The sequence below is a fragment of the Salvelinus alpinus genome, chromosome 33, assembly GCF_045679555.1.
Source record: "Salvelinus alpinus chromosome 33, SLU_Salpinus.1, whole genome shotgun sequence".
NCBI classification, from domain to species: Eukaryota; Metazoa; Chordata; class Actinopteri; order Salmoniformes; family Salmonidae; genus Salvelinus; species Salvelinus alpinus.
Genome location: NC_092118.1, coordinates 19,246,463 through 19,270,593, shown reverse-complemented (window position 1 = coordinate 19,270,593; position 24,131 = coordinate 19,246,463). Strand labels below are relative to the sequence as shown.

Genomic DNA, 24,131 nt, shown 5'->3' with positions numbered 1-24,131 from the left:
TACCTTCCTTGATGATGTCGATGACGTCGTCTGCATTGAAGCTGAGCTCATCTGTGTCCTGAGCATCATAGGCATAAAGGGCTTTGCACTGGGGCACCTGGGGCTTGGGTTTGGGGGCAGGTTTGGGTCGCCCCCCACCTGGGGGTGGTCTACTGACCGACTGTCTTTGGACACTGAGGAATAAAGAGAAAGACAACAGGAGCGAGCCTTAGTTATCAAAGAAAATAAAGTCTCCTATCCTTCATTTGTGTGACACTGTTCTACTGGCTGACTAGAACACTACAGTCAGTCATTAGGAAAGCTTCTGGTTATTGTGTGGCTTTAGCAAAGGATGTGAAGTTATCGATATTGGGATGAAAGAACATACCATGTGAGTTTGTGTGGTAGTTATTATTGGATTGGTATGTGCTTACTCCATTGTTTCTTTCAAAGACACATAACTAAATAGAAGTTGATATGCACAGCTCTACCACAAGATGGCGAGCCATCCCATAGATTTGTCTCAGTACCAACACTATTGGTGCCTTTCCAATTAGGATTTACCCCAGTGTTTTACCCAGAAGGCTCAGACTTTTGTGTTTCCATCTACGCGGGCTGGCACCCATGTCTCACTGGGCCATGGCTCCGGCGGACCTGCTCTGCATTGGAGCCAAGGCAAGGCCCTGGGTACTTTTCAGCTGGTACTTACAGTACATAACAATGGCTAACAGTGAACTTTAACACCTTCTCACAAAGCAATAGTTTTGAAAGATGCAAAGGTGGTTGATTATGCACACCACAAGTCTTTAGTGTCATACTAAAGACTAGTTATTGTGGAAACACAATAACATTAGAGCTCACATTAGCATAACACACTGGTAACTCCATGGTGTGGGGCTAAGTCTCATTGGAAATCACCACATGGTATTATGGGGTGTAAAACACTGGAAAGTAGTTTGTAAATACAGTGAATTCACTTGAGAAGGCTAGAGATGAAAAATACACACACACACAACCCCTTCACGAAGTCAACCAATAAGCAAACTATCACACCAAATTAATCACCAATAAAAAAGTTATATCTTGCTTCCCCAAGATTTGTATCCAGGATATCTCAAAACCATTGAGACGTACCCAATAAAGGTTTTCCATGTTAGCTGACACCAGACCCAATTTTGGGAGAAAAAAGTAAGCCCAGTAATTTGCAAGCAGTGGGATCTAGCGATATTATATGAGAATAGATTCCATATCAGGAATCCATATCATGCCTTTGAAGGTATAATTCTGGAGCAAAATGACTCTTCAACAACAGAATGATTGATAGCATGTTACTGGGCTCAGACTTTTTTCTGTAGTTTCGTCCAATCAGATGATAGGTTTTGCCTTCTTCTGATTCAACATCAGCTGTTAGAGAGATGTCTACAAGCAAGAAGGAGAGCATCTAGCTACAGGAGAGCCAGGGAGAGATACACATCATGCCAGTGAGCTGCGCCTGGCTTGGCTAAGGCCTGAACCATCATCCAACACACCGCAAACACTCAGACTCACATTCCTCCATTCGAAGCTGTCCGGGCGCCTCCGTTACTATAAAGGAATACATCATCCAAGTTACAGCAGGACACTGTGTGTGTGTGTGCGGGCGTGTGCGCTCACACACCGAAACAGCACTGCACCATACTGACACAAACCATGTTACACACCATACTCATCCTCAGTATTTACATGTTTATGTAAGAGCAAACGTATCTGTATAGTAAGTCATTATAGTTATCAGTTCTTAGGGCTCTGTATTGGGAGGTAATCAGGGCTATTGCTGCCAGTACTCACCCTGCCGCCCCCTGGTCAGGGACCTTGAGACAGTCCAGGTTTGGCTGGTTGGGCTTAGGATGGCTGCTGCCTCTCTCCTTCAGAATGACGTTGTTGGGTAGAAAGGGGCGGGACCCATTGCCTGTTGACGGAGGCCTCTGATTGGAATGCTGTGAGGCGTTCCTCTGATTGGCTATATGGTTGGTGTTTTTCGGACCACCATTCTGATATGCAACTGTGACAAAGAGGAAGATGGTTGTCATCAAGTGGAAACAGCTAACTGTTGCTAACTGCTTTATCATGTTCAGGGGTGAGGGCCTACATCAGCTAATGATTATTCTACCTGGAGGCCCAGGGGCAGCCCGTGTGGGAGTGTTCTGATGGGTTCTGGACACGTTGGAGCGACTCTGAGTGAAGCTTTTCTTGGTGGGACCTACAAAGGGGACTAAGTCAGTAAACAGCATGTTTCAGACAACACTAAGAAAACACCATGTCGATTTAATCCTGATGTGGAGGGATGGTACACCCTACTCCTGTAATACTCACGTGTGTTCTTGGGCAGCCCGGCTCCAATGCTGACCTGCAGCGTCTTACTGGAGGGCTTTGTGACAGCCACGTCCCCCTGGCCCTGGACAAACATCACCTGTCTGGAGCCGCCTCCACTCAGGAAACCCCAGTTCTCCTTCTTCAGCTTCAGCTCCAGTCTGAGAGACAGAGCAGAGAGATCTCCCTTACAACCACTGACTCAAACCATCCACTGGAAACTGCCAGAGAAATGTCATCCGTTATCTCAGTACCAAATCAAAAGTAGTATTTCCAGAACTACCCCAGAGTATTGTAAATAATGTTGACCAAAGCTTTGTCTACATCCGCTCCACCGATATATAACACTGTCTGTTTAAATGCATGTTTGTGTTTTCAGCACGTACGTGGTGCCAAACTTGAGCGGCAGCTTCCTCTGGGTCCTCTCCTCGAACCTGCGGGCCAGCAGGCTGATGAACTCGGTCTTAAAGGTGCACTCCAGCAGGCTGTCATACTCCTGCTCATGCAGGATCAGCAGGTCGTCCTGCATCGTGCTGAGGGACAGTGACAGACCAATCATTTGGGACTGGGGGAGCAACTTTGTGACATGCACTGTAATGTGACAGATATGAATAAAGTTTGATTCGAACTGATAGAGAGTGATTGTGAATTCGACATTTAATTCTATCTTCAGGTAAATATAGTACATTTGCATGTAAACGGCCCAGATGAATTATTTTATTTTACCAGGCAGGTCAATTAAGAACAAATTTTTATTTAAAATGACGGCCATTTGTTTTGTTGAAGTCACCGGTAAAGACAAATAATACTGACAGCATCAGCCCAGAGGTCAGCATAGGTAAATTATTACGACCCACATTACGTCATGACCCACTAAGCTTGACATTTGCATATAACCAGCGAGAGACAAAGCAGCAGGTAACTAAGGAGAGAGGGAAACCTGTTCCTGCAACTCACACAGCGATGTACTGTTTCCCCCCAATGAACTAAAGTCTTCTCCAATGAGCTTTTTACAATGCCTGCTTTCCCTCCCAGCACCACCTGGTTCATATTACCCACAACCCCCTAATCACTCACACAGACTCAAAAGCCTCTACAAAGTCTTCTATAATGTCCCCACCAAAAACAAAGCCCCATGCAAATCATGTGCAACATTCAACAAGCTAAATGATCATACAAGTTCCAAAGTTACACTCATAATCTAGTTGAGTGTTAAACACGGCTTTGACCAGTCAAGTTTTTTTTCTTTTTTTCCTCGCTGGTTATATGCAAATGTCAAGCTTAGTGGGTCACAGAGTAATGTGGGTCGTAATAATTGACCTGACCTCTGGGCTGATGCTGTCAGTATTATTTGTCTTTACTGGTGACTTCAACAAAACAAATGGCCGTCATTGTAAATAAGTTCTTAATTGACCTGCCTGGTAAAATAAAGGCAGAATAAAATAATTACTCTGAAGCGTACTTTGTAGTTGTGTTCATATTCATATAGCCTTTACACACCCACAAGAGCAGATATATAAAAGAAGAGGTTTGAATCTTTTCCATGTTTGTAATACCCCATGTGTGACATTTAAAGGAACATGAAGACTTGAGTGATCGTACATCCAGACTTTGTAGCTTCTGCAGATAGCTGTAGCTTAACATGGTGGGTTTCTGTGAGCTGACAGAACAATCTCATGTGTACTGGGGGGCTGATTCCTGAGCTGTTTATCAACTTCCCTATTGAGACCCAGTGAGTAGTATCTTTTGTACTTGAACATACCGAAACCCAGATACCATGAATGTACAACCGTTTGGATGACATCACTGACAAGACCAATAGTCTTTGTGTACAGTACATTGTGCAACTATCTATTTGTGACTGCTGGTGAAAAGCGTTACACTTTAACTAGCTGACTTTGCGAGGCCTTGAGTCTGCTGGTCCTGTGTGTTCTTACTGCCTAAGGGGAATAAACACTAAACAGTCAGTATGGGGCTAGGCAGACCCTGCCAGCCTCTCCTGGCGCCTGGGACCTGGGTCATAATATCTGGGTCTTACCTGAGAGACACAGCTAGGATCTTCTCCACATCAATCCGCCTCTTCAGCACCTCGTTCACCTGACCTTTCTCAGGGCCCTGCTTCACCTTTTCTCTACCAATCAGGTACATACACTTCGGGGTCAGGATCAAGTCTCTCTTAATGCCCTGGAAACACATATGGACAGAGAGGAGACAAATTGTCATTGGACTAACAATATCAGAAACAAACAAACAGAGAATTCTGCTGTTCAAGACACCTACTTTGAAGCGACGGTCGTATTTTGTGACTTTGTCAGCGAAGTCAATCTTTTCCCTCTTGGCCAGGAACTGTCGTAGCTCAGGCCTGTCGTCCATACCGAGGTAGTCCCCCACAAAGTTCCTATTGAGGCTGTGTCTCCTCCTCTCCTTCCTGTTCACCAACAGGTCAGAGGCTGGGAATGGACACACAGGGACAGGCAGTCAGACAAGAATGCATACATATAGTCTCAATTCAGTTCATTTTTAGAAGCATTAGACCAGAACCTTGACACTGTTTGACATCTAAGTTTGAATATTAATCATGATGATTAGACTATTTCGTTTTTTTCAAAACGTGATTGTCACTCACCTTCCTCCCTCATCTGAACGTATTTCTTGCGGGCCACATACTTGCGCCAGGCTTTCTGGATGGCCCTGGCGTGGCTGTCAAACTTACGTTCCCTCGTCTCCTCCAACAGGAAGAGCTGTAGAAAGAGGCACAGATATGAAAACATTTATACCTGAACAACCTGTAACAGCAAAACATACTGTGCATACCTCAGTGTACAGACCCACCCAAATACAATGACAGGGATGACTGAACAGACATACTGTTAATGCTTGTAGAAATCCGAATAGACAAACACAATTGCAAGTTGTCAGGTTTTTTCAAATTCCTATGAGTATATAATAGCATAACACTATAATGTTCTCTCCAAAGCGAAAAGTGAACTGTTTTGATAACACTTTGACTAGATGGGTTATGGATAGATAAGCCATCCAGTGAAAGGAGCCTTGCCTAATACACTATTTTCTCCAATGTCCAGACCCATATACAGTAGTAACAGTGCTATGGGTGGGTGTGCTATCAAGTCCTAAGCCCACCCTGGCTCTGTTCCCTCCCTCTCATTTCCTGATGGCTCCCCAGACACCCAGCATCAAATCTCCCCCTGCCCTGTCCCAGACTAAACATCATGCCCACTCACACGTGCCCAATGCAGCCCTGGCACTGCCACACCCCTGGTACAGGCCACACAGGCTCAGTCTTGTCCTATCACTTTACATCAAATTACCCTTTAGTTACTAAACACATTCAAACTAGATCCGAATGTCAAATCAAATCAAAGTTTATTGTTCACATGCACACGGTACAGTGAAATGCCTGCTTGTTAACGCTCCTCAACAATGCAGTAAAATAACAATAACAATCACAAATTTAAAAATGGTATAAAAAAAAGAGTAATAAAAACAAGTATGAGTAGTATGTTCACAATAGAATATAAAGTATGATTGATTTATAAAAATGAAGACTGCTTTATACATGTTAAAATAAAATGGGAAAAAACAATAGTAGGGATAAAAATTACTATGAAAGGAAGGAGATGACTGTTAAAGAGACTGTGGAGCCAGTGTTTAACCTGGGCTGGGAGTGTACTTAAGCCATCCAGACCTTTAACTCTGAGCAGCACCTGACATTGTGAAACCTCTGACAGTGTCTCACAGGGTTATCCATTAGCACCTTGTGAGACAGTCTACTCTGAAGAGAGAGTGATTCTACTCTTGGCCTGGACTCAAACTATGTCATCTAATTGTATGAAGAGAAAAAATAATGCTTTAGCCATGAACTAATGACTTTGTGTCAGCGTCTTATCAGAGGGAGGTTTGTTTTGAGAAGCCTGGCAGCTGGGTAATCGCAGGGTCCGCCCGTGTGATATTTGTGTTTCATAAGCACACCTCAGTCACATCGGCTAAGGAGGGCAATGAGGGGGGAGGGGGGATAGGGAACTTGGCAGTCTGCTGCTGAAATCACACAAGGCCTGATTCAGGACTATGTAATGTATCTTCACGCATGTGTGTACAGATGTCAATAAGTGATCTCACGGGCTAGCCACAAGCACGGCTTTCATTGGAGCAGTGGGGAAAAGTGCAGTTACGGTGGAAAAAACACCCTCCAATGTCCCACCACCTCCTTGACCACAGACTCGCACTTGTGTATGAGTTCCAGTGTAGTGTTGACTCAACAGCTCTGACGTGGGCACCAGAGCTGGGTCTAACCCCCTCCTTCCTGCTCCCCAATCACAGATATACTGACATGTTCCTGCATACTACTTTACTACCTTTTATGGTGTTCAGTCTAAAAACTCTTGAGTTCTCTCCCTGACAACAGAATTATTGCATGCCAACGCACATGCCAACAACACCATGGCAGCCTGCAGCCTATGAGAGGTCTAATTCCACGCCTGTTCTAACCTATTAGAAGAAAGTTAGGTAGGTGGTATTTTCATTGGACGAAGGCAGGTTGGTGGTACAGTTTCATGGAATGGGTTACTTGAATGGGTATACTTACTGGAAGAGGCCAGTTTACAGTACATATTCACTGTACATATTCCCTGTATGTTGGCATGTCAGAGAGGAGTGGTTTAACTGTATGTAGGCAGGTCAGAGAGAGGAGTAGTCTAACTGTATGTAGGCAGGTCAGAGAGGGGCGGTCTAACTGTATGTTGGCAGGTCAGAGAGGGGCGGTCTAACTGTATATAGGCAGGTCAGAGAGGGGCGATCTAACTATATGTAGGCAGATCAGAGAGAGGAATGGTCTAACTATATGTAGGCAGATCAGAAAGGGGCGGTCTAACTGTATGTAGGCAGGTCAGAGAGAGGAATGGTCTAACTATATGTAGGCAGGTCAGAGAGCAGCGGTCTAACTGTATGTAGGCAGGTCAGAGAGGGGTGAGTCTTACCGACTCAGGTGCTTTGATGAAGACCTTTGTGCATCCAAGCTGGAACTGGTCCTGGTCCATGTTGACTGCACGTAGGAGATGAAGAACACCCTGCTTCTCATCTCCACGCCATGTAGGCCACGACTCCTTAGTCAGGATGGCATACCTGAGGAACATAATGAGGGAGAGAGAGATAATTAGATGAAGAGAAAAATTTAGAGAAAAATCCACAACTAAACACTCATTTTGAAATGTTGTTGCAGCATTTGCGAGAGATTAAGCGTATACTATTGCTATCCTTGTCCTATATGATGCAAGGGAGAAGAAAGAGGCCTGGGGCGCATTAAGAAAATACATTCACCACACCACAAGTCTAACAATACAGTAACCAAACTCTAAACTCAGCAGTGATTTTTCACGATGACTCTTATACAGTATGTGTATAAATCCAACAACAGAAGCCCTGACTTCTCCCTGTGTTCTATAGCAGTGGTTCTCATCAGCAGGCTCAGCACACCCCACAGCCTGTTCCTTCGAGCCTGCCAACACTAACATTAGCAAAGTGAGCACTTCCCGACTGCCTGCAAATGCCGACCCTGTGTCCTTTTCCTGAGAGAGATGAGAGAGAGACCGCCCTACCCTATGCTGCTGACTGGGATAGGGGCATTCAAAACCAATCGCTATTCTTATTCTGGGAGGGCAGGGCAGTGTCACACGAAAGAGACTCATACAATTGAAGTCAGAAGTTTACATACACCTTAGTCAAATACATTTAAACTCAGTTTTTCACACTCCCTGACATTTAATCCTAGTAAAAATTCCTTGTCATGGGTCAGTTAGGATCACCACTTTATTTTAAGAATGTGAAATGTCAGAATAATAGTAGAGAGAATGATTTATTTCAGCTTTTATTTCTTTCATCACATTCCCAGTGGATCAGACGATTCCTCCTGACAGAGCTGGTGTAACTGAGTCAGGTTTGTAGGCCTCCTTGCTCACACACGCTTTTTCAGTTCTGCCCACACATTTTCTATAGGTTTGAGGTCAGGGCTTTGTGATGGCCACTCTAATACCTTGACTTTGTTGTCCTTAAGCCATTTTGCCACAACTTTGGAAGTATGCTTGGGGTCATTGTCCATTTGGAAGACCCATTTGCGACCAAGCTTTAACTTCCTGACTGATGTCTTGAGATGTTGCTTCAATATATTCACATAATTTTCCTTCCTCATGAGGCCATCTATTTTGTGAAGCACCCTCACAACATGGTGCTGCCACCCCCGTGCTTCACGGTTGGGATGGTGTTCTTCGGCTTGCAAGCCTCCCCCTTTTTCCTCCAAACATAACGATGGTTATTATGGCCAAACAGTTCTATTTTTGTTTCATCAGACCAGAGGAGATTCTCCAAAAAGTACGATCTTTGTCCCCATGTGCAGTTGCAAACCGTAATCTGGCTTATTTATGGCGGGTTTGGAGCAGTGGTTCCTTCCTTTCAGGTTATGTTGATATAGGAATCGTTTTACTGTGGATATAGATCCTTTTGTACCTGTTTCCTCCAGCATCTTCACAAGGTCCTTTGCTGTTGTTCTGGGATTGATTTGCACTTTTCGCACCAAAGTACGTTCATCTCTAGGAGACAGAACGCGTCTTCTTCCTGAGCGGTATGACGGCTGCGTGGTCCCATGGTGTTTATATTTGCGTACTATTGTTTGTACAGATGAACGTGGTACCTTCAGGCGTTTGGAAATTGCTCCCAAGGGTGAACCAGACTTGTGGAGGGCTCCAATTTCTTTTCTGAGGTCTTGGCTGATTTATTTTGATTTTCCCATGATGTCAAGCAAAGAGGCACTGAGTTTGAAGGTAGGCCTTAAAATACATCCACAGGTACACCTCCAAATGACTCAAATGATGTCAATTAGCCTATCAGAAGCTTCGAAAGCCATGACATTGTCTGGAATTTTCCAAGCTGTTTAAAGGCACAGTCAACTTAGTGTATGTAAACGTCTGACCCACTGGAATTGTGATACAGTGAATTATAAGTGAAATAATCTGTCTGTAAACAATTGTTGGAAAAATTACTTGTGTCATGCACAAAGTAGATGTCCTAACCGACTTGCCAAAACTATAGTTTGTTAACAAGAAATTTGTGGAGTGGTTGAAAAACGAGTTTTAAATGACTCCAACCTAAGTGTATGTAAACCTCCGACTTCAACTGTACATATAAACTCAGCAGAAAAAGAAACGTCCTCTCACTGTCAACTGTGTTTATTTGTATAATATTTGTATGAACATAAGATTCAACAACTGAGACATAAACTGAACAAGTTCCACAGACATGTGACTAACAGAAATTGAATAATGTGTCCCTGAACAAAGGAGGGGTCAAAAATCAAAAGTTACAGTCAGTATCTGGTGTTGCCACCAGCTGCATTAAGTATTGCAGTGCATCTCCTCCTCATGGACTGCACCAGATTTGCCAATTCTTGCTGTGAGATGTTACCCCACTCTTCCACCAAGGCACCTGCAAGTTCCCGAACATTTCTGGGGGAGGGGGGGGCCCTAGCCCTAGCCCTCAACCTCCGATCCAACAGGTCCCAGACGTGGTCAATGGGATTGAGATCCGGGCTCTTCGCTGGCCATGGCAGAACACTGACATTCTTGTCTTGCAGAAAATCACGCACAGAACGAGCAGTGGCATTGTCAAGCTGGAGGGTCATGTCAGGATGAGTCTGCAGGAAGGGTACCACATGAGGGAGGAGGATGTCTTCCCTGTAACGCACAGCGTTGAGATTGCCTGCAATGACAACAAGCTCAGTCCGATGATGCTGTGACACACCGCCCCAGACCATGACGGACCCTCCACCTCCAAATCGATCCCGCTCCAGAGTATAGGCCTCGGTGTAACGCTCATTCCTTCGACGATAAACGCGAATCCGACCATCACCCCTGGTGAGACAAAACTGCAACTCGTCAGTGAAGAGCACTTTTTGCCAGTCCTGTCAGGTCCAGCGACGGTGGGTTTGTGCCCATAGGCGACGTTGTTGCCAATGATTTCTGGTGAGGACCTGCCTTACAACAGGTCTACAAGCTCTCAGTCCAGCCTCTCTCAGCCTATTGCGGACAGCCTGAGCACTGATGGAGGGATTGTGCGTTCCTGGTGTAACTCGGGCAGTTGTTGTTGCCATCCTGTACCTGTCCCGCAGGTGTGATGTTCAGATGTACCGATCCTGTGCAGGTGTTGTTACATGTGGTCTGCCACTGCGAGAACAATCAGCTGTCCATCCTGTCTCCCTGTAGCGCTGTCTTAGGCGTCTCACAGTACATCTGCAGTCCTCATGCCTCCTTGCAGCATGCCTAAGGCACGTTCAAGCAGATGAGCAGGGACCCTGGGCATCTTTCTTTTGGTGTTTTTCAGAGTCAGTAGAAAGGCCTCTTTAGTGTCCTAAGTTTTCATTACTGTGACCTTAATTGCCTACCATCTGTAAGCTGTTAGTGTCTTAGCGACCGTTCCACAGGTCACATGGGAAACAGTGTTTAAACCCTTTACAATGAAGATCTGTGAAGTTATTTGGATTTTTACAAATAATCTTTGAAAGACAGGGTCCTGAAAAAGGGACGTTTCTTTTTTTGTTGAGTTTATATATTCTTAGTTCCATTCCTTTTCTTAGATTTGTGTGTATATGTTATGAAATTGTTAGATATTACTTGCTAGATATTGCTGCACTGTCGAAACTAGAAGCACAAGCATTTCGCTACACCCGCAATAACATCTGCTAAACACGTGTATGTGACCAATAAAATTAGATTTACACTGAAAGTGTAGAATTCATTCATTCCTTTATGCCACTCTCCCCCAGAAGGAAGGGCCTTACCTGTTGAGGAACTTCCTGAAGACTCTGCGGTAGGCATAGCCAGCACGCCTCACCCTGATGTTCTCCTTCAGGCCCAGGTACTCCACTTGGTGCTTTACCCTGAAGAAAGAAGAGAGAGGGGAATACAGGGTCAGTCTGGCTGGGATGTATGAAGAAGGTTGGTCAGATGCCTCAACCAACCCTTCACCACAAAGATATAGCAGTGAAGACGGTCATCTGTCAGCATCTACCTACCTCCATTTCTAAGATAAATCTAAATAAATCAATTATATTTTATAATGAACCTCATGGTGAGGCTATAACATAATTGATATGTTCCAACACTAAGGATACTGTAAGGAATTAAAGAATGCACCCAGGCTTCCTGTGAAAACAGCAGTCCTGGTGCTAATTAGGCAGCCGACCTGAGCCCAGCTCACAACAGGAAGACCATTAGGCCCCAACAACACAGCACCCTGCATCAGTACATCTCGTACCCAGCCAGGGAAGAAAGAGCGAGAAGGAAAAACAGAGGGAGTTAGAGTAAGAGTGTCTCAGAGACTTCCTCCATCACGCAGTCTTAAAGAGACCAGAACAGGGAAATACAATACCAGTGAGTGATTCAACAAGCAGACCTAACAACATTGAGTTGTGATATCCTGCTCAATATCAATTGACAATCTCCAGAACGGACTGTAAATTATGTAATAAAAACCGGTTTTGTTTGACACTTTCACACACATCTCAAAGACTATGTGTTTTGCAGTTCCCTGACATTTCAGTGTTCAGACACTCACCGGCTCTCCTCCCAGTCCTTAGGCTTCTTGGTCTCATTGGGTTTGATGCAGCGGATGTAGTGAGGGGTGCACTTCATCAGCGTCTGGACCAGGTCATTCGCTTGTTTCTGAACGGAGAAGTAGGAGGAAGAAGAGGAGGAGGGAGAGGATGAAGAATAGTTTGTGTTTAAAACATATAAACTGTATCTACATGTTGTTGCTGAATCACTGTTTGTACTCAAAGCTGTAGTGTTCAGGGACACAGCACCGATGCGACTGATTACAAGGCGGTATCTTTGTGCTTGAGAGATACTGATGGGTGTTAGAGAGAGAACATGGCACCACGTCCCTGATTAAAACTGTCATCACTGGAACACAGAGATGACACTAAAACAACACTGGAGTGAATTAGCTTTTCATCTGCAGGCTCTGGATTTGCACCTGACAGAGTGATAAGGTCCGGTAGGCGTGTGGCCCATAGATACACCCATGTCACTGATGTACGGCGTACAAACACACGTCTCACAGCAGCTCAACACACCTTGATTTTACTGCCCGCTGTCGTTGGCCTGCCTTTCTTTTCGGCGTTGAGGTTATCTGGAAACAGGGCCCTGATGAAAGCTCTGTAGAGGAGAACCAGGGTGTAATAAGGACTGATAGACAGCATTGGCAATGTTTATAGAAGACCAGGCTAAGACTGTTTTCCACTTGAGTTTTCTTAGAAGCAGCAAACTCAGGTCTGTGGAATCTCTGAGCTGGCTGCCAGTGGCTTAGCTCACATTGTTGTTTAGCTTCAGGGAACTGAGCTGAAGTTTGTATAACTGTGGTTTTTAGCTGCTCTCCTGCCAAACTGTGACTTTCACTTCCTCGAAATGTGCATTTTTATTGCACTGTGACTGGAAAGTTATACCAGCAAATATGGTATTTTCTTTATACTCATTCCTTTTAATCATGCTACAGTCAGAATGTCCTCACTCACAACATGGTCTCTTAACCCATGATGGATGTGTGCTGATCAGAATGTAGCACATAGTTGCCGGGATTCCAGAACCTCTCAATAGTTCTGATCGTAACCTTTCTGTTTATCACTTGAAGTGCTCAAAGTGCTCATTTTGCAGTCCTCAAATAAACCTGTTGTAAATAACAACTAACAAGGTTCAAGTTCAAGAAATCTACTGCTTAAGGAATTATTTATTTGTTGTTGACAAACATATTAGTCAAGTAAAACAAATACAGGGACTGTCAGGACACAAAATGTGCAAACGTTTACACATGAGGGCTACCATCTTTCCCTGCATGAGTATTTGTCTGGTCTTAAACGTTTTAATCAAGGCCATGTGGACATAAGGGAGGATCAGTGGGCTTTGTGTGTGCAGATGGACCAGCAGCACGCTAACAATGTCCAGCTGACTATAATGATATTTTCTTTCTTCTCTGAGCAGACCTGCTGTGCTAAGGAATGAGGCTCCTTTCCCTCCACACATTTGTGTCTGTGTGTCTATAAGTGTGTGTGTGTGTGTGTGGGGAGTGGGGGGGGGGGTCTTGGCATGGCCCACCCTGCAGGCCCCCCTGCAGGCTACACACAAAAGGGCTTTAGAGGCTGTGGGGGCTGTTTGCACAGATGGCCACTGGCGGCTGAATGGAGGCCTAGGAACGCACAAGACGGTCAGGGGAGTCTACTCCTCAATGTAGCTCCCTAGGGAGACAGTAAGACACTCGCCAGACCTTAGAAGTCCTGAGCAAACCCCCAAGAGAGGGGAGAGCACCTCCAGCCCTGCACACTCCTATTGAACTGCCTCTCCAGCTGCACTAGTAATCTGCAAGTCTCCTTCAGATGCATCCATTCATATACATCATAATAGATGATCTCTCTTTGTGGACTTCTAAACAAAATGCTCAGCCCGGTCTCAGAAAGAACAGCTAGCTGCATATGCTCTCTAATACTTGCATAAGTGACTTACATTTCGCTGCTTTGCATCAACTCGATGAGGTCACTGAAGAGGACGTCACGGTTCCTTTCACAGAAGCCCTCTGCGTCGTAGGACACCTGGAGGAGAGATGTTAGAGGGTTAGTGACGATCACAGCACACAGTTAACCCATTCAGATAGCAGTTAGTACTGTCAGCTCAGTCCAGGTGCCCTAACAAAATTAACAGAGAATGTTAAGAGCAGCAACAAATAATTAATTGACAAAAGAGAATCGATTGATGACAGGTTCTCTGCAAGACCACCAATGTTACATTTTTAAGCTTGCTTCCCAACTACAGCTTCATATACATAGAGTGTGTATAGATCATTGGTATAGCCACTATAGTCTGGGGTGGTACTGTAGGAATGTTCTAAGCCATGATGACTTAGGACCAGAACCCCTCCAAGCCATTATGACATGGTTCATTAGGACTTGTGGCATGTGTACCAGACTGAGACCCAAACGCATCTGAAGCACACAGCACAGACCATGAGAATGAAAGTGAGAGAAATGGAGAAAGAGTGAGAAAAGGACTGGAAGAAGAGAGAGACGACATGAGAAGAAAGAGCACAACAGTATGAAAGACAGAATGAGAGAAAGATAGGGGGAGAGACGAGAGATGAGAGGAGAGCGGGATAAGGAGAGGAGAAGAGGTATACTGTAGTGTTGCAGACCTTGCCAGCGTAGTGGTGGATGATGAAGCCTTGGTTCCAGCTGTTGAAGTGTTCATGGGAGTTGATGGCCACCCTCAGCTTCTGCAGCATGGTCTGGTCCGCCCCCTCACCCACCGCGTGCATGGTGGCACACACGTCATCCAGGATACTCATGATGCCAGGGGGGTTCTGGGAGGAGAACCAAAGAGATGAGCACAGAGAATAACCTCAGCCATGACATCAGATCTAAAACATTAACATATCCCCCATGACCATCTTGATTATAACTGACAATGCCAACTTTCTTCACACACTAGTACACTCTTTCTGAATTCCACATAAATACATCAATGTCAGCGATAGACTAAAGTGATAAACATGGGTTACAGTATTCGTTGTGTACTCCACCAGCTCAAAGCATAACAGCAGAGCCAATTCACAATTAGCGACCGCATTGCATCTCAGAACATCACACACCCACACTGAATGATGTCATCACAACACACACAGCTGCTGCCCTATCTGGCTCCACACAGTGTCCATGGACACGGCAGCCAGTGGCCTTCACTGGTGACAGTCGTTGCAGTGTCTCTGGCTCTTTAGTTGTGGCAAAGTCACAAACAGAGAACACAGGTTTTTGTCACTAGTGGAAATGCAGCTCTGGTAAAGTTACCACAGTCACAGATGTAGCCAACTGGGCTTGGTCTAAAACAGAGGAGTCAGAGACTGGACACAGACTCCCTTGCTTGGCTGCCTCAGATTTCAGCTTGTTTAAGGGTCGCCCTTGTTGTGGATTTCATGGATTAAGCCTCTCAGCGGGACGGATAAATCAAATTAGGAGGCAAGTCGGCACGTTTGAGGATGTTAGACTGCCGGTCATGGGAAGAGGTTGGAGGCTTCAGTGGCCCTACTGTGACTCAATTGGCAGAGTGTTTGCTCTTATTTGGAGCATTTAGACGGCAGGCATAACAAACTACAGATCTATCTAAAGTAGTTTCACAACCGTTTCCTGTTATCCCATTTATATATGTGACTTCACGGTATGCATTAAATTAATAGTGGGCACTGGGGACTCTGCTTACCAGTTTGCTCTCAATGAGATCGCAGACAATCTTGTTGTTAAAGTATTCGATAGGAGTCCACCGGATGCCTTCTTGTATATACTCCTCCTAGAGAGAGAGGGGGGAGGAGAGTGATTGGTCAGATGATGATTCTCTACTTAAACATGAGACAACTAACTTCTGCTGGTGAAAAGGTGTGAGAACAATGAGTGAAATGCCCAAAACATTACCTGCTCAGCTTTAAGCGTGAGCTCAATGAAGATCTGTTGCAGTTTCTCATTCACAAAGTTGATGCAGAACTGCTCAAAGCCATTTTTCTACACAGAAAGAGATGATGCATTAGTGATAAACCAGAGAGTCTGTGAGAGTGAAGTCATCCGTACGGACACAGAGAGCTGGGGAACTCCTCTGGGCTTCCTGAATGGGCCCTGTTTATGAGGTGAGGATATCTACCAGTCAGCCTGGCGTGGCTGGAGGAAAACATCTCCACAATACTTTACACCACAATAGACCTGGGACCTGAGACTAATGTTTTATCTAAAGAAACCCAATATTTCCCTTCTCAGGCCCTCTGAGCACTGAGGTTTATTTTCTCTGTGCTTTGTTCGTAATAGGCCTGTGTATTAACATAAGGACTGTGGACGGACCCAACCACTGTTTAGATAACAGTTGTTAAGCTGTATGTTTAGATAGCATACAGCTTAACATTAGCTCATGTTAGGTATCAGAGGACAGGTACATCATGGTTTGAGACTGTAGCCACGCTACGTTTCATTATTTAATCAAGGCCAGTCCTTTTCAGGGGGCATCAGTGAGACCCCCAATAATGCAACCTAAACAAACAGCTAATCAGATTAGAAAAGTCCATTAAAGAATGCTGTCCCAATCAAGAGATGGGACATAATCCGGACACTTTACAAAATCGGTCTGATCCGGTGTCTTTAAGCTGTTTAACTACCCAAACTTTACTATGATTACTGAGATGTAGTGACCATGTATCCCCTTATGCTAGGATTTCCATATGTAAATCATAAAACATAAAAGGGCAAATCTACAGAAAACTTACTTGGAATATTTCAAATCCATAGATATCCAACACGCCAATATTAAACTCTTGATGAACCTTCACGATGGCTTTGTTGATGGACTGAAACAGAAGAAAAATGCTTTGTTACATTTGCCCATTTAAGAGGGGAGAGGACCGGGTATTATTCTAAAGGTCAACAGGTCATGGAGAAGGAGTGTCCATTCATACCTCTACTAGGAAGTCAAAAACACGTGAGTGCAGGGCCTTGGACAGGGCGTCCCGTGTGTAACACGCCTGCTCCACATTCAGTGTCACGTCGATGGACTCCATGGAACTGCCCCACTTGCTGTCCATCTTCCTGCTGGTCAACTTCTCCTTCAGCCGCTTCTGGTCAATCCCCAGCAAAAACGCAGGGAAGGCCAGGACTGCAGAGAGAGAGAGAGACAAGAGAGAATGAAGAAAGAGACATTCTACAGATGTGTGGCACACACCCTCCTCATGAAACAAAACACCAGTACATTCTGAATACGTTGGATACAATAAAACAAAGGGTTCAACAACAAAACGGAAAGCAATCACGTCTGGTGATGGCTCATTGCTCCCTCCTCCCTGCCATAGCCACAACAACTGGGTTCTCCTAGCAGAGGCCTGAGCATGCGGAGGGCCATTAGGACTCTCCTGAGAGCCCCTCCCTGCCTCATTACACTGAGTCACTTCCCCCAGAAGGAAACTGCTCTCAGTCTCTGGGTCTGACAGTGTCTGAGAATGCATCAGACAGTTCAAATAGCCACCGTTTGGGAAATGAGGGTGTGACCGACTGTACTCCATACCACAGCACAGGCCAAGTCTATCCTCAGGACCATGCTGCATCTCCTACTGTAGCCCTCTCCCTCAAAGAGGATATAGATAGTATCAATGACGAGCAGCCAGTTCATCTATACCCAAAATAATGATCCATACCAGTCTGATGGATGGTTAGAGGTTTATATGTACAGTACAAGGGAGTGTTCTTTCTAGTGGATCTGAGGCAGGGATTTGTTTGGCTGAGCGTGAGCAGATGTTTATGCAGACTTGTGTTGGTGTGGTTTTATATGGAGCACCAGGGGTCTTGATATGTGAAACACATTGCAGTCAGACAGGAAGTGAGATAGGGGGGAGAGGAGACGCAGAGACTCTACACAACGCCGCTTTGTACCTGGCTAACCAGAGGTGCTACATTGCATAATTCAGCCTGGATGGGTGGCTGTGAGGTGGGCAAGGAAGTAGAGAAGAAGGGAGGGAGGGAGGAAGGGGAAGAGAGGGGCGGGGGGAGAGTAGGAGTGGGGCAGGAAGAGGCTGCATTTCTCTGAGTAACTTTAGTCTGTGATGTAATGTGCTCAGACATTGAAAATGTTTTTTTATTTTCTCTGGTAATTCAGCGTGGCCTGGAGTTTGGCTGCAGCCCTGCATTAACACAATGAAGCTTTGGGGAGTGAAAACAGTCAGCACAGCGTCCTGAGGAATGTGCTTCCTAACCTAACCTGTCCCATAAAGAGCAGCCCAGGACACTGGAGAGGAACGCTAGGGGGACATGCCAGTCTGGAGGTTGGAGACACAGAGAGACAGTCTGACCCCTTTCTCCCTTCCCACACCCTGTTGACTCCCCTCAGATGTGAAAGGACTGGATTGGTGCAAGCAACAAGCTCTACCTAGCCCTCTACATAAACAAAGTTACAAGGGTTGGTACGTACACTCCTCGCTCTCAACAGCGGCGTAGTTCCCTGCTTCCCTGAAGTTGATGTTCCCAAGGTGCAGGACTCCGGCTACGATCTGCAGCACCAGGCCACGGTCCTCCCCTGAGATGCCAATCACCTCCATGGCATGCTGGTAGAGGACAGAGACAGAACAGGAGACATGAACCCAGGGTTGAAACGCAGGTTTACAGTGGCTTGCAAAAGTATTCACCCCCCTTGGCATTTCTCCTATTTTGTTACCTTACAACCTGGAATTAAAATAGATTTTTTTGAGGGGGGGGTTGTATCATTTGATTTACACAACATGCCTACCACTTTGAAGATGCATAACTATTCAGCCCCCCAAAGTCAATACTTTGTAGAGCCACCTTTTGCAGCAATTACAGCTGCAAGTCTCTTGGGGTATGTCTCTATAAGCTTGGCACATCTAGCCACTGGGATTTTTGCCCATTCTTCAAGGCAAAACTGCTCCAGCTCCTTCAAGTTGGATGGGTTCCGCTGGTATACAGCAATCTTTAAGTCATACCACAGATTCTCAATTGGATTGAGGTCTGGGCTTTGACTAGGCCATTCTAAGACATTTAAATGTTTCCCCTTAAACCACTCGAGTGTTGCTTTAGCAGTATGCTTAGGGTCATTGTCCTGCTGGAAGGTGAACCTCTGTCCCAGTCTCAAATCTCTGGAAGACTGAAACAGGTTTCCCTCAAGAATTTCCCTGTATTTAGTGCCATCCATCATTCCTTCAATTCTGACCAGTTTCCAAGTCAGCTGCCGATGAAAAACATCGGCATGATGCTGCCACCACCATGCTTCACGGGGATGGTATTCTCGGGGTGATGAGAGGTGTTGGGTTTGCACCTGACATAGTGGTTTCCAATGATGGCCAAAAAGCTACATTTTAGTCTCATCTGACCAGAGTACCTTCTTCCATATGTTTGGGGAGTCTCCCACGTGCTTTTTAGCGAACACGAAAGATGTTTGCTTATTCTTTTCTTTAAGCAATGGCTTTTTTCTTGCCACTCTTCCGTAAAGCCCAGCTCTGTGGAGTGTACGGCTTAAAGTGGTCCAATGGACAGATACTCCAATCTCCACTGTGGAGCTTTGCAGCTCCTTCAGGGTTATCTTTGTTGCCTCTCTGATTAATGCCCTCCTTGCCTGGTCCGTGAGTTTTGGTGGGCGGACCTCTCTTGGCAGGTTTGTTGTGGTTCCATATTCTTTCAATTTTTTAATAATGGATTTAAAACGGTGCTCTGCGGGATGTTCCAACCTTGATATGTACTTCTCCACAACTTTGTCCCTGACCTGTTTGGAGAGCTCCTTGGTCTTCATAGTGCCGCTTGCTTGGTGGTGCCCTTTGCTTAGTGGTGTTGCAGACTCTGGGGCCTTTCAGAACAGGTGTAAATATACTGAGATCACGTGACAGATCATGTGACACTTAAATAAAGTCAACCTGTGTGCAATCTAACTAATTATGTGACTTCTGAAGGTAATTTGTTGCACCAGATCATATTTAGGGGCTTCATAGCAAAGGGGGTGAATACATATGCACGCACAACTTTTCAATATTTTTTTTTAATTTCACTTCACCAATTTGGACTATTTTGTGTATGTCCATTACATGAAATCCAAATAAAAATCTATTTAAATTACATGTTGTAATGCAACAGAATAGGAAAAAACGCCAAGGGGGTGAATACTTTTGCAAGACACTGTACTTACTGCTGTGGTACCTAAACTATGTACTCTAATTACTCCTGTTGTGGTTTCACTGGTAAAACAAAAAACAGGTGCAGTACAGGGTGGAGAATGGAAGAGAGGCCGAGAAGAAGAGAAAGAAAGGCAGAGAGAGAGAGAGAACAATAACAATGGAAAGATACCAAGTAAACGTACCATAGTTTCCTGAAAATCACTTTTGTCGTTGATGTCATCCACTTTGTAGGATCCAGACTGATTGAGGTAATTGTAATAATCTAGGCTTGTGATTCCGAGGCTGCTCTTCTGTTCTCCAGTGGCTCCCTCTATCAACTGCACAAACAGAAGACAGTGTTAGATGATTACACTTCTGTCAAGTAAGAACCTGTATACAGTAATTCTAGACTCAAAGGTCTACAGGAGCTTTCAACCTGTGAACTCACATTGTCTTTCCTCACATTTCTACATGTCAGACGTCTTTTAGACAGGCAGCACCATATACACATGCTCATTAAGTGATCAGCACCACACGTTTTACACCCAATTTAGAGTTGAATGCTTTATTCTCCTTTCACGTGTCAAGAAAGTTGCATTATGGGAGTTTGACCGCGACCTCTCTTCCAGAGACCTCAAGTGGTACACAGTGAGAACAACTCGACCAGCTTTCAGGAACCAAATAGCACATCAAATCAAAGTTTATTTGTCACGTCCGCTGAATATAACAGGTGTAGAACTTACAGTGAAATGCTTACTTACAGGCTCTAACCAATAATGAAAAAAAGGTATTAGGTGAACAATAGGTAGGTAAAGAAATAAAACAACAGTAAAAAGACAGGCTGTATACAGTAGTGAGGCTACATACAGACACCGGTTAGTCAGGCTGATTGAGGTAGTATGTACATGTAGATATGGTTAAAGTGACTATGCATATATGATGAACAGAGAGTAGCAGTAGCGTAAAAGAGGGATTTGCAGGTGGGACACAATGCAGATAGCCCGGTTAGCCAATGTGCGGGAGCACTGGTTGGTCAGTCCAATTGAGGTAGTATGTACATGAATGTATAGTTAAAGTAACTATGCATATATGATAAACAGAGAGTAGCAGCAGCGTAAAAAGAGGGGTTGGGGGGGGGGGGGGGGGGGGGGGCACACAATGCAAATAGTCCGGGTAGCCATTTGATTACCTGTTCAGGAGTCTTATGGCTTGGGGGTAAAAACTGTTGAGAAGCCTTTTTGTCCTAGACTTGGCACTCCGGTACCGCTTGCCATGCGGTAGTAGAGAAAACAGTCTATGACTGAGGTGGCTGGGGTCTTTGACAATTTTTAGGGCCTTCCTCTGACACCATCTGGTGTAGAGGTCCTGGATGGCAGGCAGCTTAGCCCCAGTGATGTACTGGGCCGTACGCACTACCCTCTGTAGTGCCTTGCGGTCAGAGGCTGAGCAATTGCCGTACCAGGCAGTGATGCAACCAGTCAGGATGCTCTCGAGATTGCAGCTGTAGAACCTTTTGAGGATCTCAGGACCCATGCCAAATCTTTTTAGTTTTCTGAGGGGGAATAGGCTTTGTCGTGCCCTCTTCACGGCTGTCTTGGTGTGTTTGGACCATTCTAGTTTGTTGTTGATGTGGACACCAAGGAACTTGAAGCTCTCAACCTGCTACACTACAGCCCCGTCGATGAGAATGGGGGCGTGCTCGGTCCTCCTTTTCCTGTAGTACACAATCATCTCCTTAGTCTTGGTCACGTTGAGGGATAGGTTGTTATTCTAGCACCACCCGGCCAGGTCTCTGACTTCCTCCCAAATGGCTGTCTCGTTGTTGTCGGTGATCAGGCTTACCACTGTTGTGCCTTCTGCAAACTAAATGATGGTGTTGGAGTCATGCCTGGCCATGCAGTCGTGGGTGAACAGGGAGTACAGGAGGGGACTGAGAACACACCCCTGGGGAGCTCCAGTGTTGAGGATCAGCGTGGCACATGTGAAGCTACCTACCCTCACCACCTGGGGGCGGCCCGTCAGGAAGTCCAGGATCCAGTTGCAGAGGGAGGTGTTTATTCCCAGGATCCTTAGCTTAGTGGTGAGCTTTGAGGGTACTATGGTGTTGAACGCTGAGCTGTAGTCAATGAATAGCATTCTCACATAAGTGTTCCTTTTGTCCAGGTGGGAAAAGGCAGTGTGGAGTGCAATAGAGATTGCATCATCTGTGGATCTATTTGGGCGGTATGCAAATTGGAGTGGGTCTAGGGTTTCTGGGATAATGGTGTTGATGTGAGCCATTACCAACCTTTCAAAGCACTTCATGGCTATGGACGTGAGTGCTACAGGTCTGTAGTCATTTAGGCAGGTTGCCTTTGTGTTCTTGGGCACAGGGACTATGGTGGTCTGCTTGAAACATGTTGGTATTACAGACTCAATCAGGGACATGTTGAAAATGTCAGTGAAGACACCTGCCAGTTGGTCAGCACATGCCTGGAGCACACATCCTGGTAATCCGTCTGGCCCCGCAGCCTTGTGTATGTTGACCTGTTTAAAGGTCTTACTCACGTCGGCTATGGAGAGCGTGATCACACAGTCGTCCAGAACAGCTGATGCTCTCATGCATGCCTCAGTGTTGCTTGCTTCGAAGCCAACATAGAAGTGATTTAGCTCATCTGGTAGGCTCGTGTCACTGGGCAGCTCGCGGCTGTGCTTCCCTTTGTAGTCTGTAATAGTTTGCAAGCCCTGCCACATAAGACGAGCGTCGGAGCCAGTGTAGTATGATTTAATCTTAGCCCTGTATTGACGCTTTGCCTGTTTGATGGTTCGTCGCAGGGCATAGCAGGATTTCTTGTAAGCTTCCGGGTTAGAGTCCCGCACCTTGAAAGCGGCAGCTCTACCTTTTAGCTCAGTGCGAATGTTGCCTGTAATCCATGGCTTCTGGTTGGGGTATATACGTACAGTCACTGTGGAGACGACGTCCTCGATACAATTATTGATAAAGCTAGTGACTGATGTGGTGTGCTCCTCAATGCCATCGGAAGAATCCCGGAACATATTCCAGTCTGTGCTAGCAAAACAGTCCTATAGTTTAGCATCTGCTTCATCTGACCACTTTTTTAAAGACCGAGTCACTGGTGCTTCCTGCTTAATTTTTGCTTGTAAGCGGGAATCAGGAGGATAGAGTTGTGGTCGGATTTACCAAATGGAGGGTGAGGGAGAGCTTTGTACGCGTCTCTGTGTGTGGAGTACAGGTGATCTAGAATTTTTCCCCCTCTGGTTGCACATTTAACATGTTGATGGAAATTTGGTAGAACTGATTTAAGTTTCCCTGCATTAAAGTCTCCGGACAGTAGGAGCGCTGCCTCTGGCTGAGTGGTTTCCTGTTAGCTTATTTCCTTATACAGCTGACTGAGTGCGGTCTTAATGCCAGCATCTGTCTGTGGTGGTAAATATACAGCCACGAAAAGTATAGCTGAAAACTCTCTAGGAAAGTAGTGTGGCCTGCAATTTATCACAATATACTTAACTTCAGGCGAGCAAAATCTAGAGACTTCCTTAGATTTCGTGCACCAGCTGTTGTTTACAAATATGCACAGAACGCCCCACCCCCCCCCTCGTCTTAACGGAGTGTACTTGTCAGTGTCCTGAAAGCTGAATTTTACTCATGGACACTGCGAGACTATTCCTGTACACATTTCCCCAGTTCTAAAATGTGCATAAACACTTTTCTTAAAACAGGAAAATTATAAAAACACACCATGTTACCGGAGTCCCTCACCTGATAGAATATATGGAAGCTTCTCTCTCCAGGATTCCTCATGACGACGCGTGATTTCTCCAACAGGAAGTTGGAGATTTTCCCTCCATCTGGCTCGCCGCCGGAGCTGAACTGGATCTCAAAGTATTTCCCCTGAAGGAGGAGAGTGTGGCGCTTTAGTATCAGCGAAGGCCTTGCTAAAGCTAAAACCCAGACCTCTCCGAGCAGGAAATAACAACCATCACATGAGTTGTACTTCGGGTGCACACCTGCAGCCCAGTGGTGTGTGTGTACTAAGGCTTGAATCCTTTCTCTCTCTCCCTTGCCCTTTCCTTCT

General features: G+C 45.4%; 1 protein-coding gene across 3 annotated transcripts in view; it reads right to left on the bottom strand.

Annotated features, from left to right (window-relative positions):
• The window catches only part of LOC139563062 (unconventional myosin-Ie-like), a 57,321-nt gene that overhangs the window by 1,899 nt on the left and 31,291 nt on the right, over positions 1 to 24,131 (bottom strand). For 2 of the 3 annotated variants that reach the window (XM_071381325.1, XM_071381323.1), the window contains 22 exons: positions 23,816 to 23,947; positions 20,259 to 20,393; positions 18,366 to 18,498; positions 16,864 to 17,060; positions 16,675 to 16,755; positions 15,839 to 15,925; positions 15,630 to 15,716; positions 14,569 to 14,736; positions 13,887 to 13,972; positions 12,467 to 12,548; positions 11,947 to 12,053; positions 11,171 to 11,269; positions 7,323 to 7,467; positions 4,955 to 5,069; positions 4,609 to 4,778; positions 4,367 to 4,512; positions 2,715 to 2,861; positions 2,332 to 2,489; positions 2,129 to 2,218; positions 1,807 to 2,020; positions 1,528 to 1,563; positions 4 to 173 (listed from right to left, as the gene is read on the bottom strand). In XM_071381325.1, the coding sequence (XP_071237426.1) occupies positions 4 to 173; positions 1,528 to 1,563; positions 1,807 to 2,020; positions 2,129 to 2,218; positions 2,332 to 2,489; positions 2,715 to 2,861; positions 4,367 to 4,512; positions 4,609 to 4,778; positions 4,955 to 5,069; positions 7,323 to 7,467; positions 11,171 to 11,269; positions 11,947 to 12,053; positions 12,467 to 12,548; positions 13,887 to 13,972; positions 14,569 to 14,736; positions 15,630 to 15,716; positions 15,839 to 15,925; positions 16,675 to 16,755; positions 16,864 to 17,060; positions 18,366 to 18,498; positions 20,259 to 20,393; positions 23,816 to 23,947 (2,785 nt within the window). The remainder of the gene's footprint in view (positions 1 to 3; positions 174 to 1,527; positions 1,564 to 1,806; positions 2,021 to 2,128; positions 2,219 to 2,331; positions 2,490 to 2,714; positions 2,862 to 4,366; positions 4,513 to 4,608; positions 4,779 to 4,954; positions 5,070 to 7,322; positions 7,468 to 11,170; positions 11,270 to 11,946; positions 12,054 to 12,466; positions 12,549 to 13,886; positions 13,973 to 14,568; positions 14,737 to 15,629; positions 15,717 to 15,838; positions 15,926 to 16,674; positions 16,756 to 16,863; positions 17,061 to 18,365; positions 18,499 to 20,258; positions 20,394 to 23,815; positions 23,948 to 24,131) is intronic. The other variant, XM_071381324.1, reaches the window with a different exon arrangement.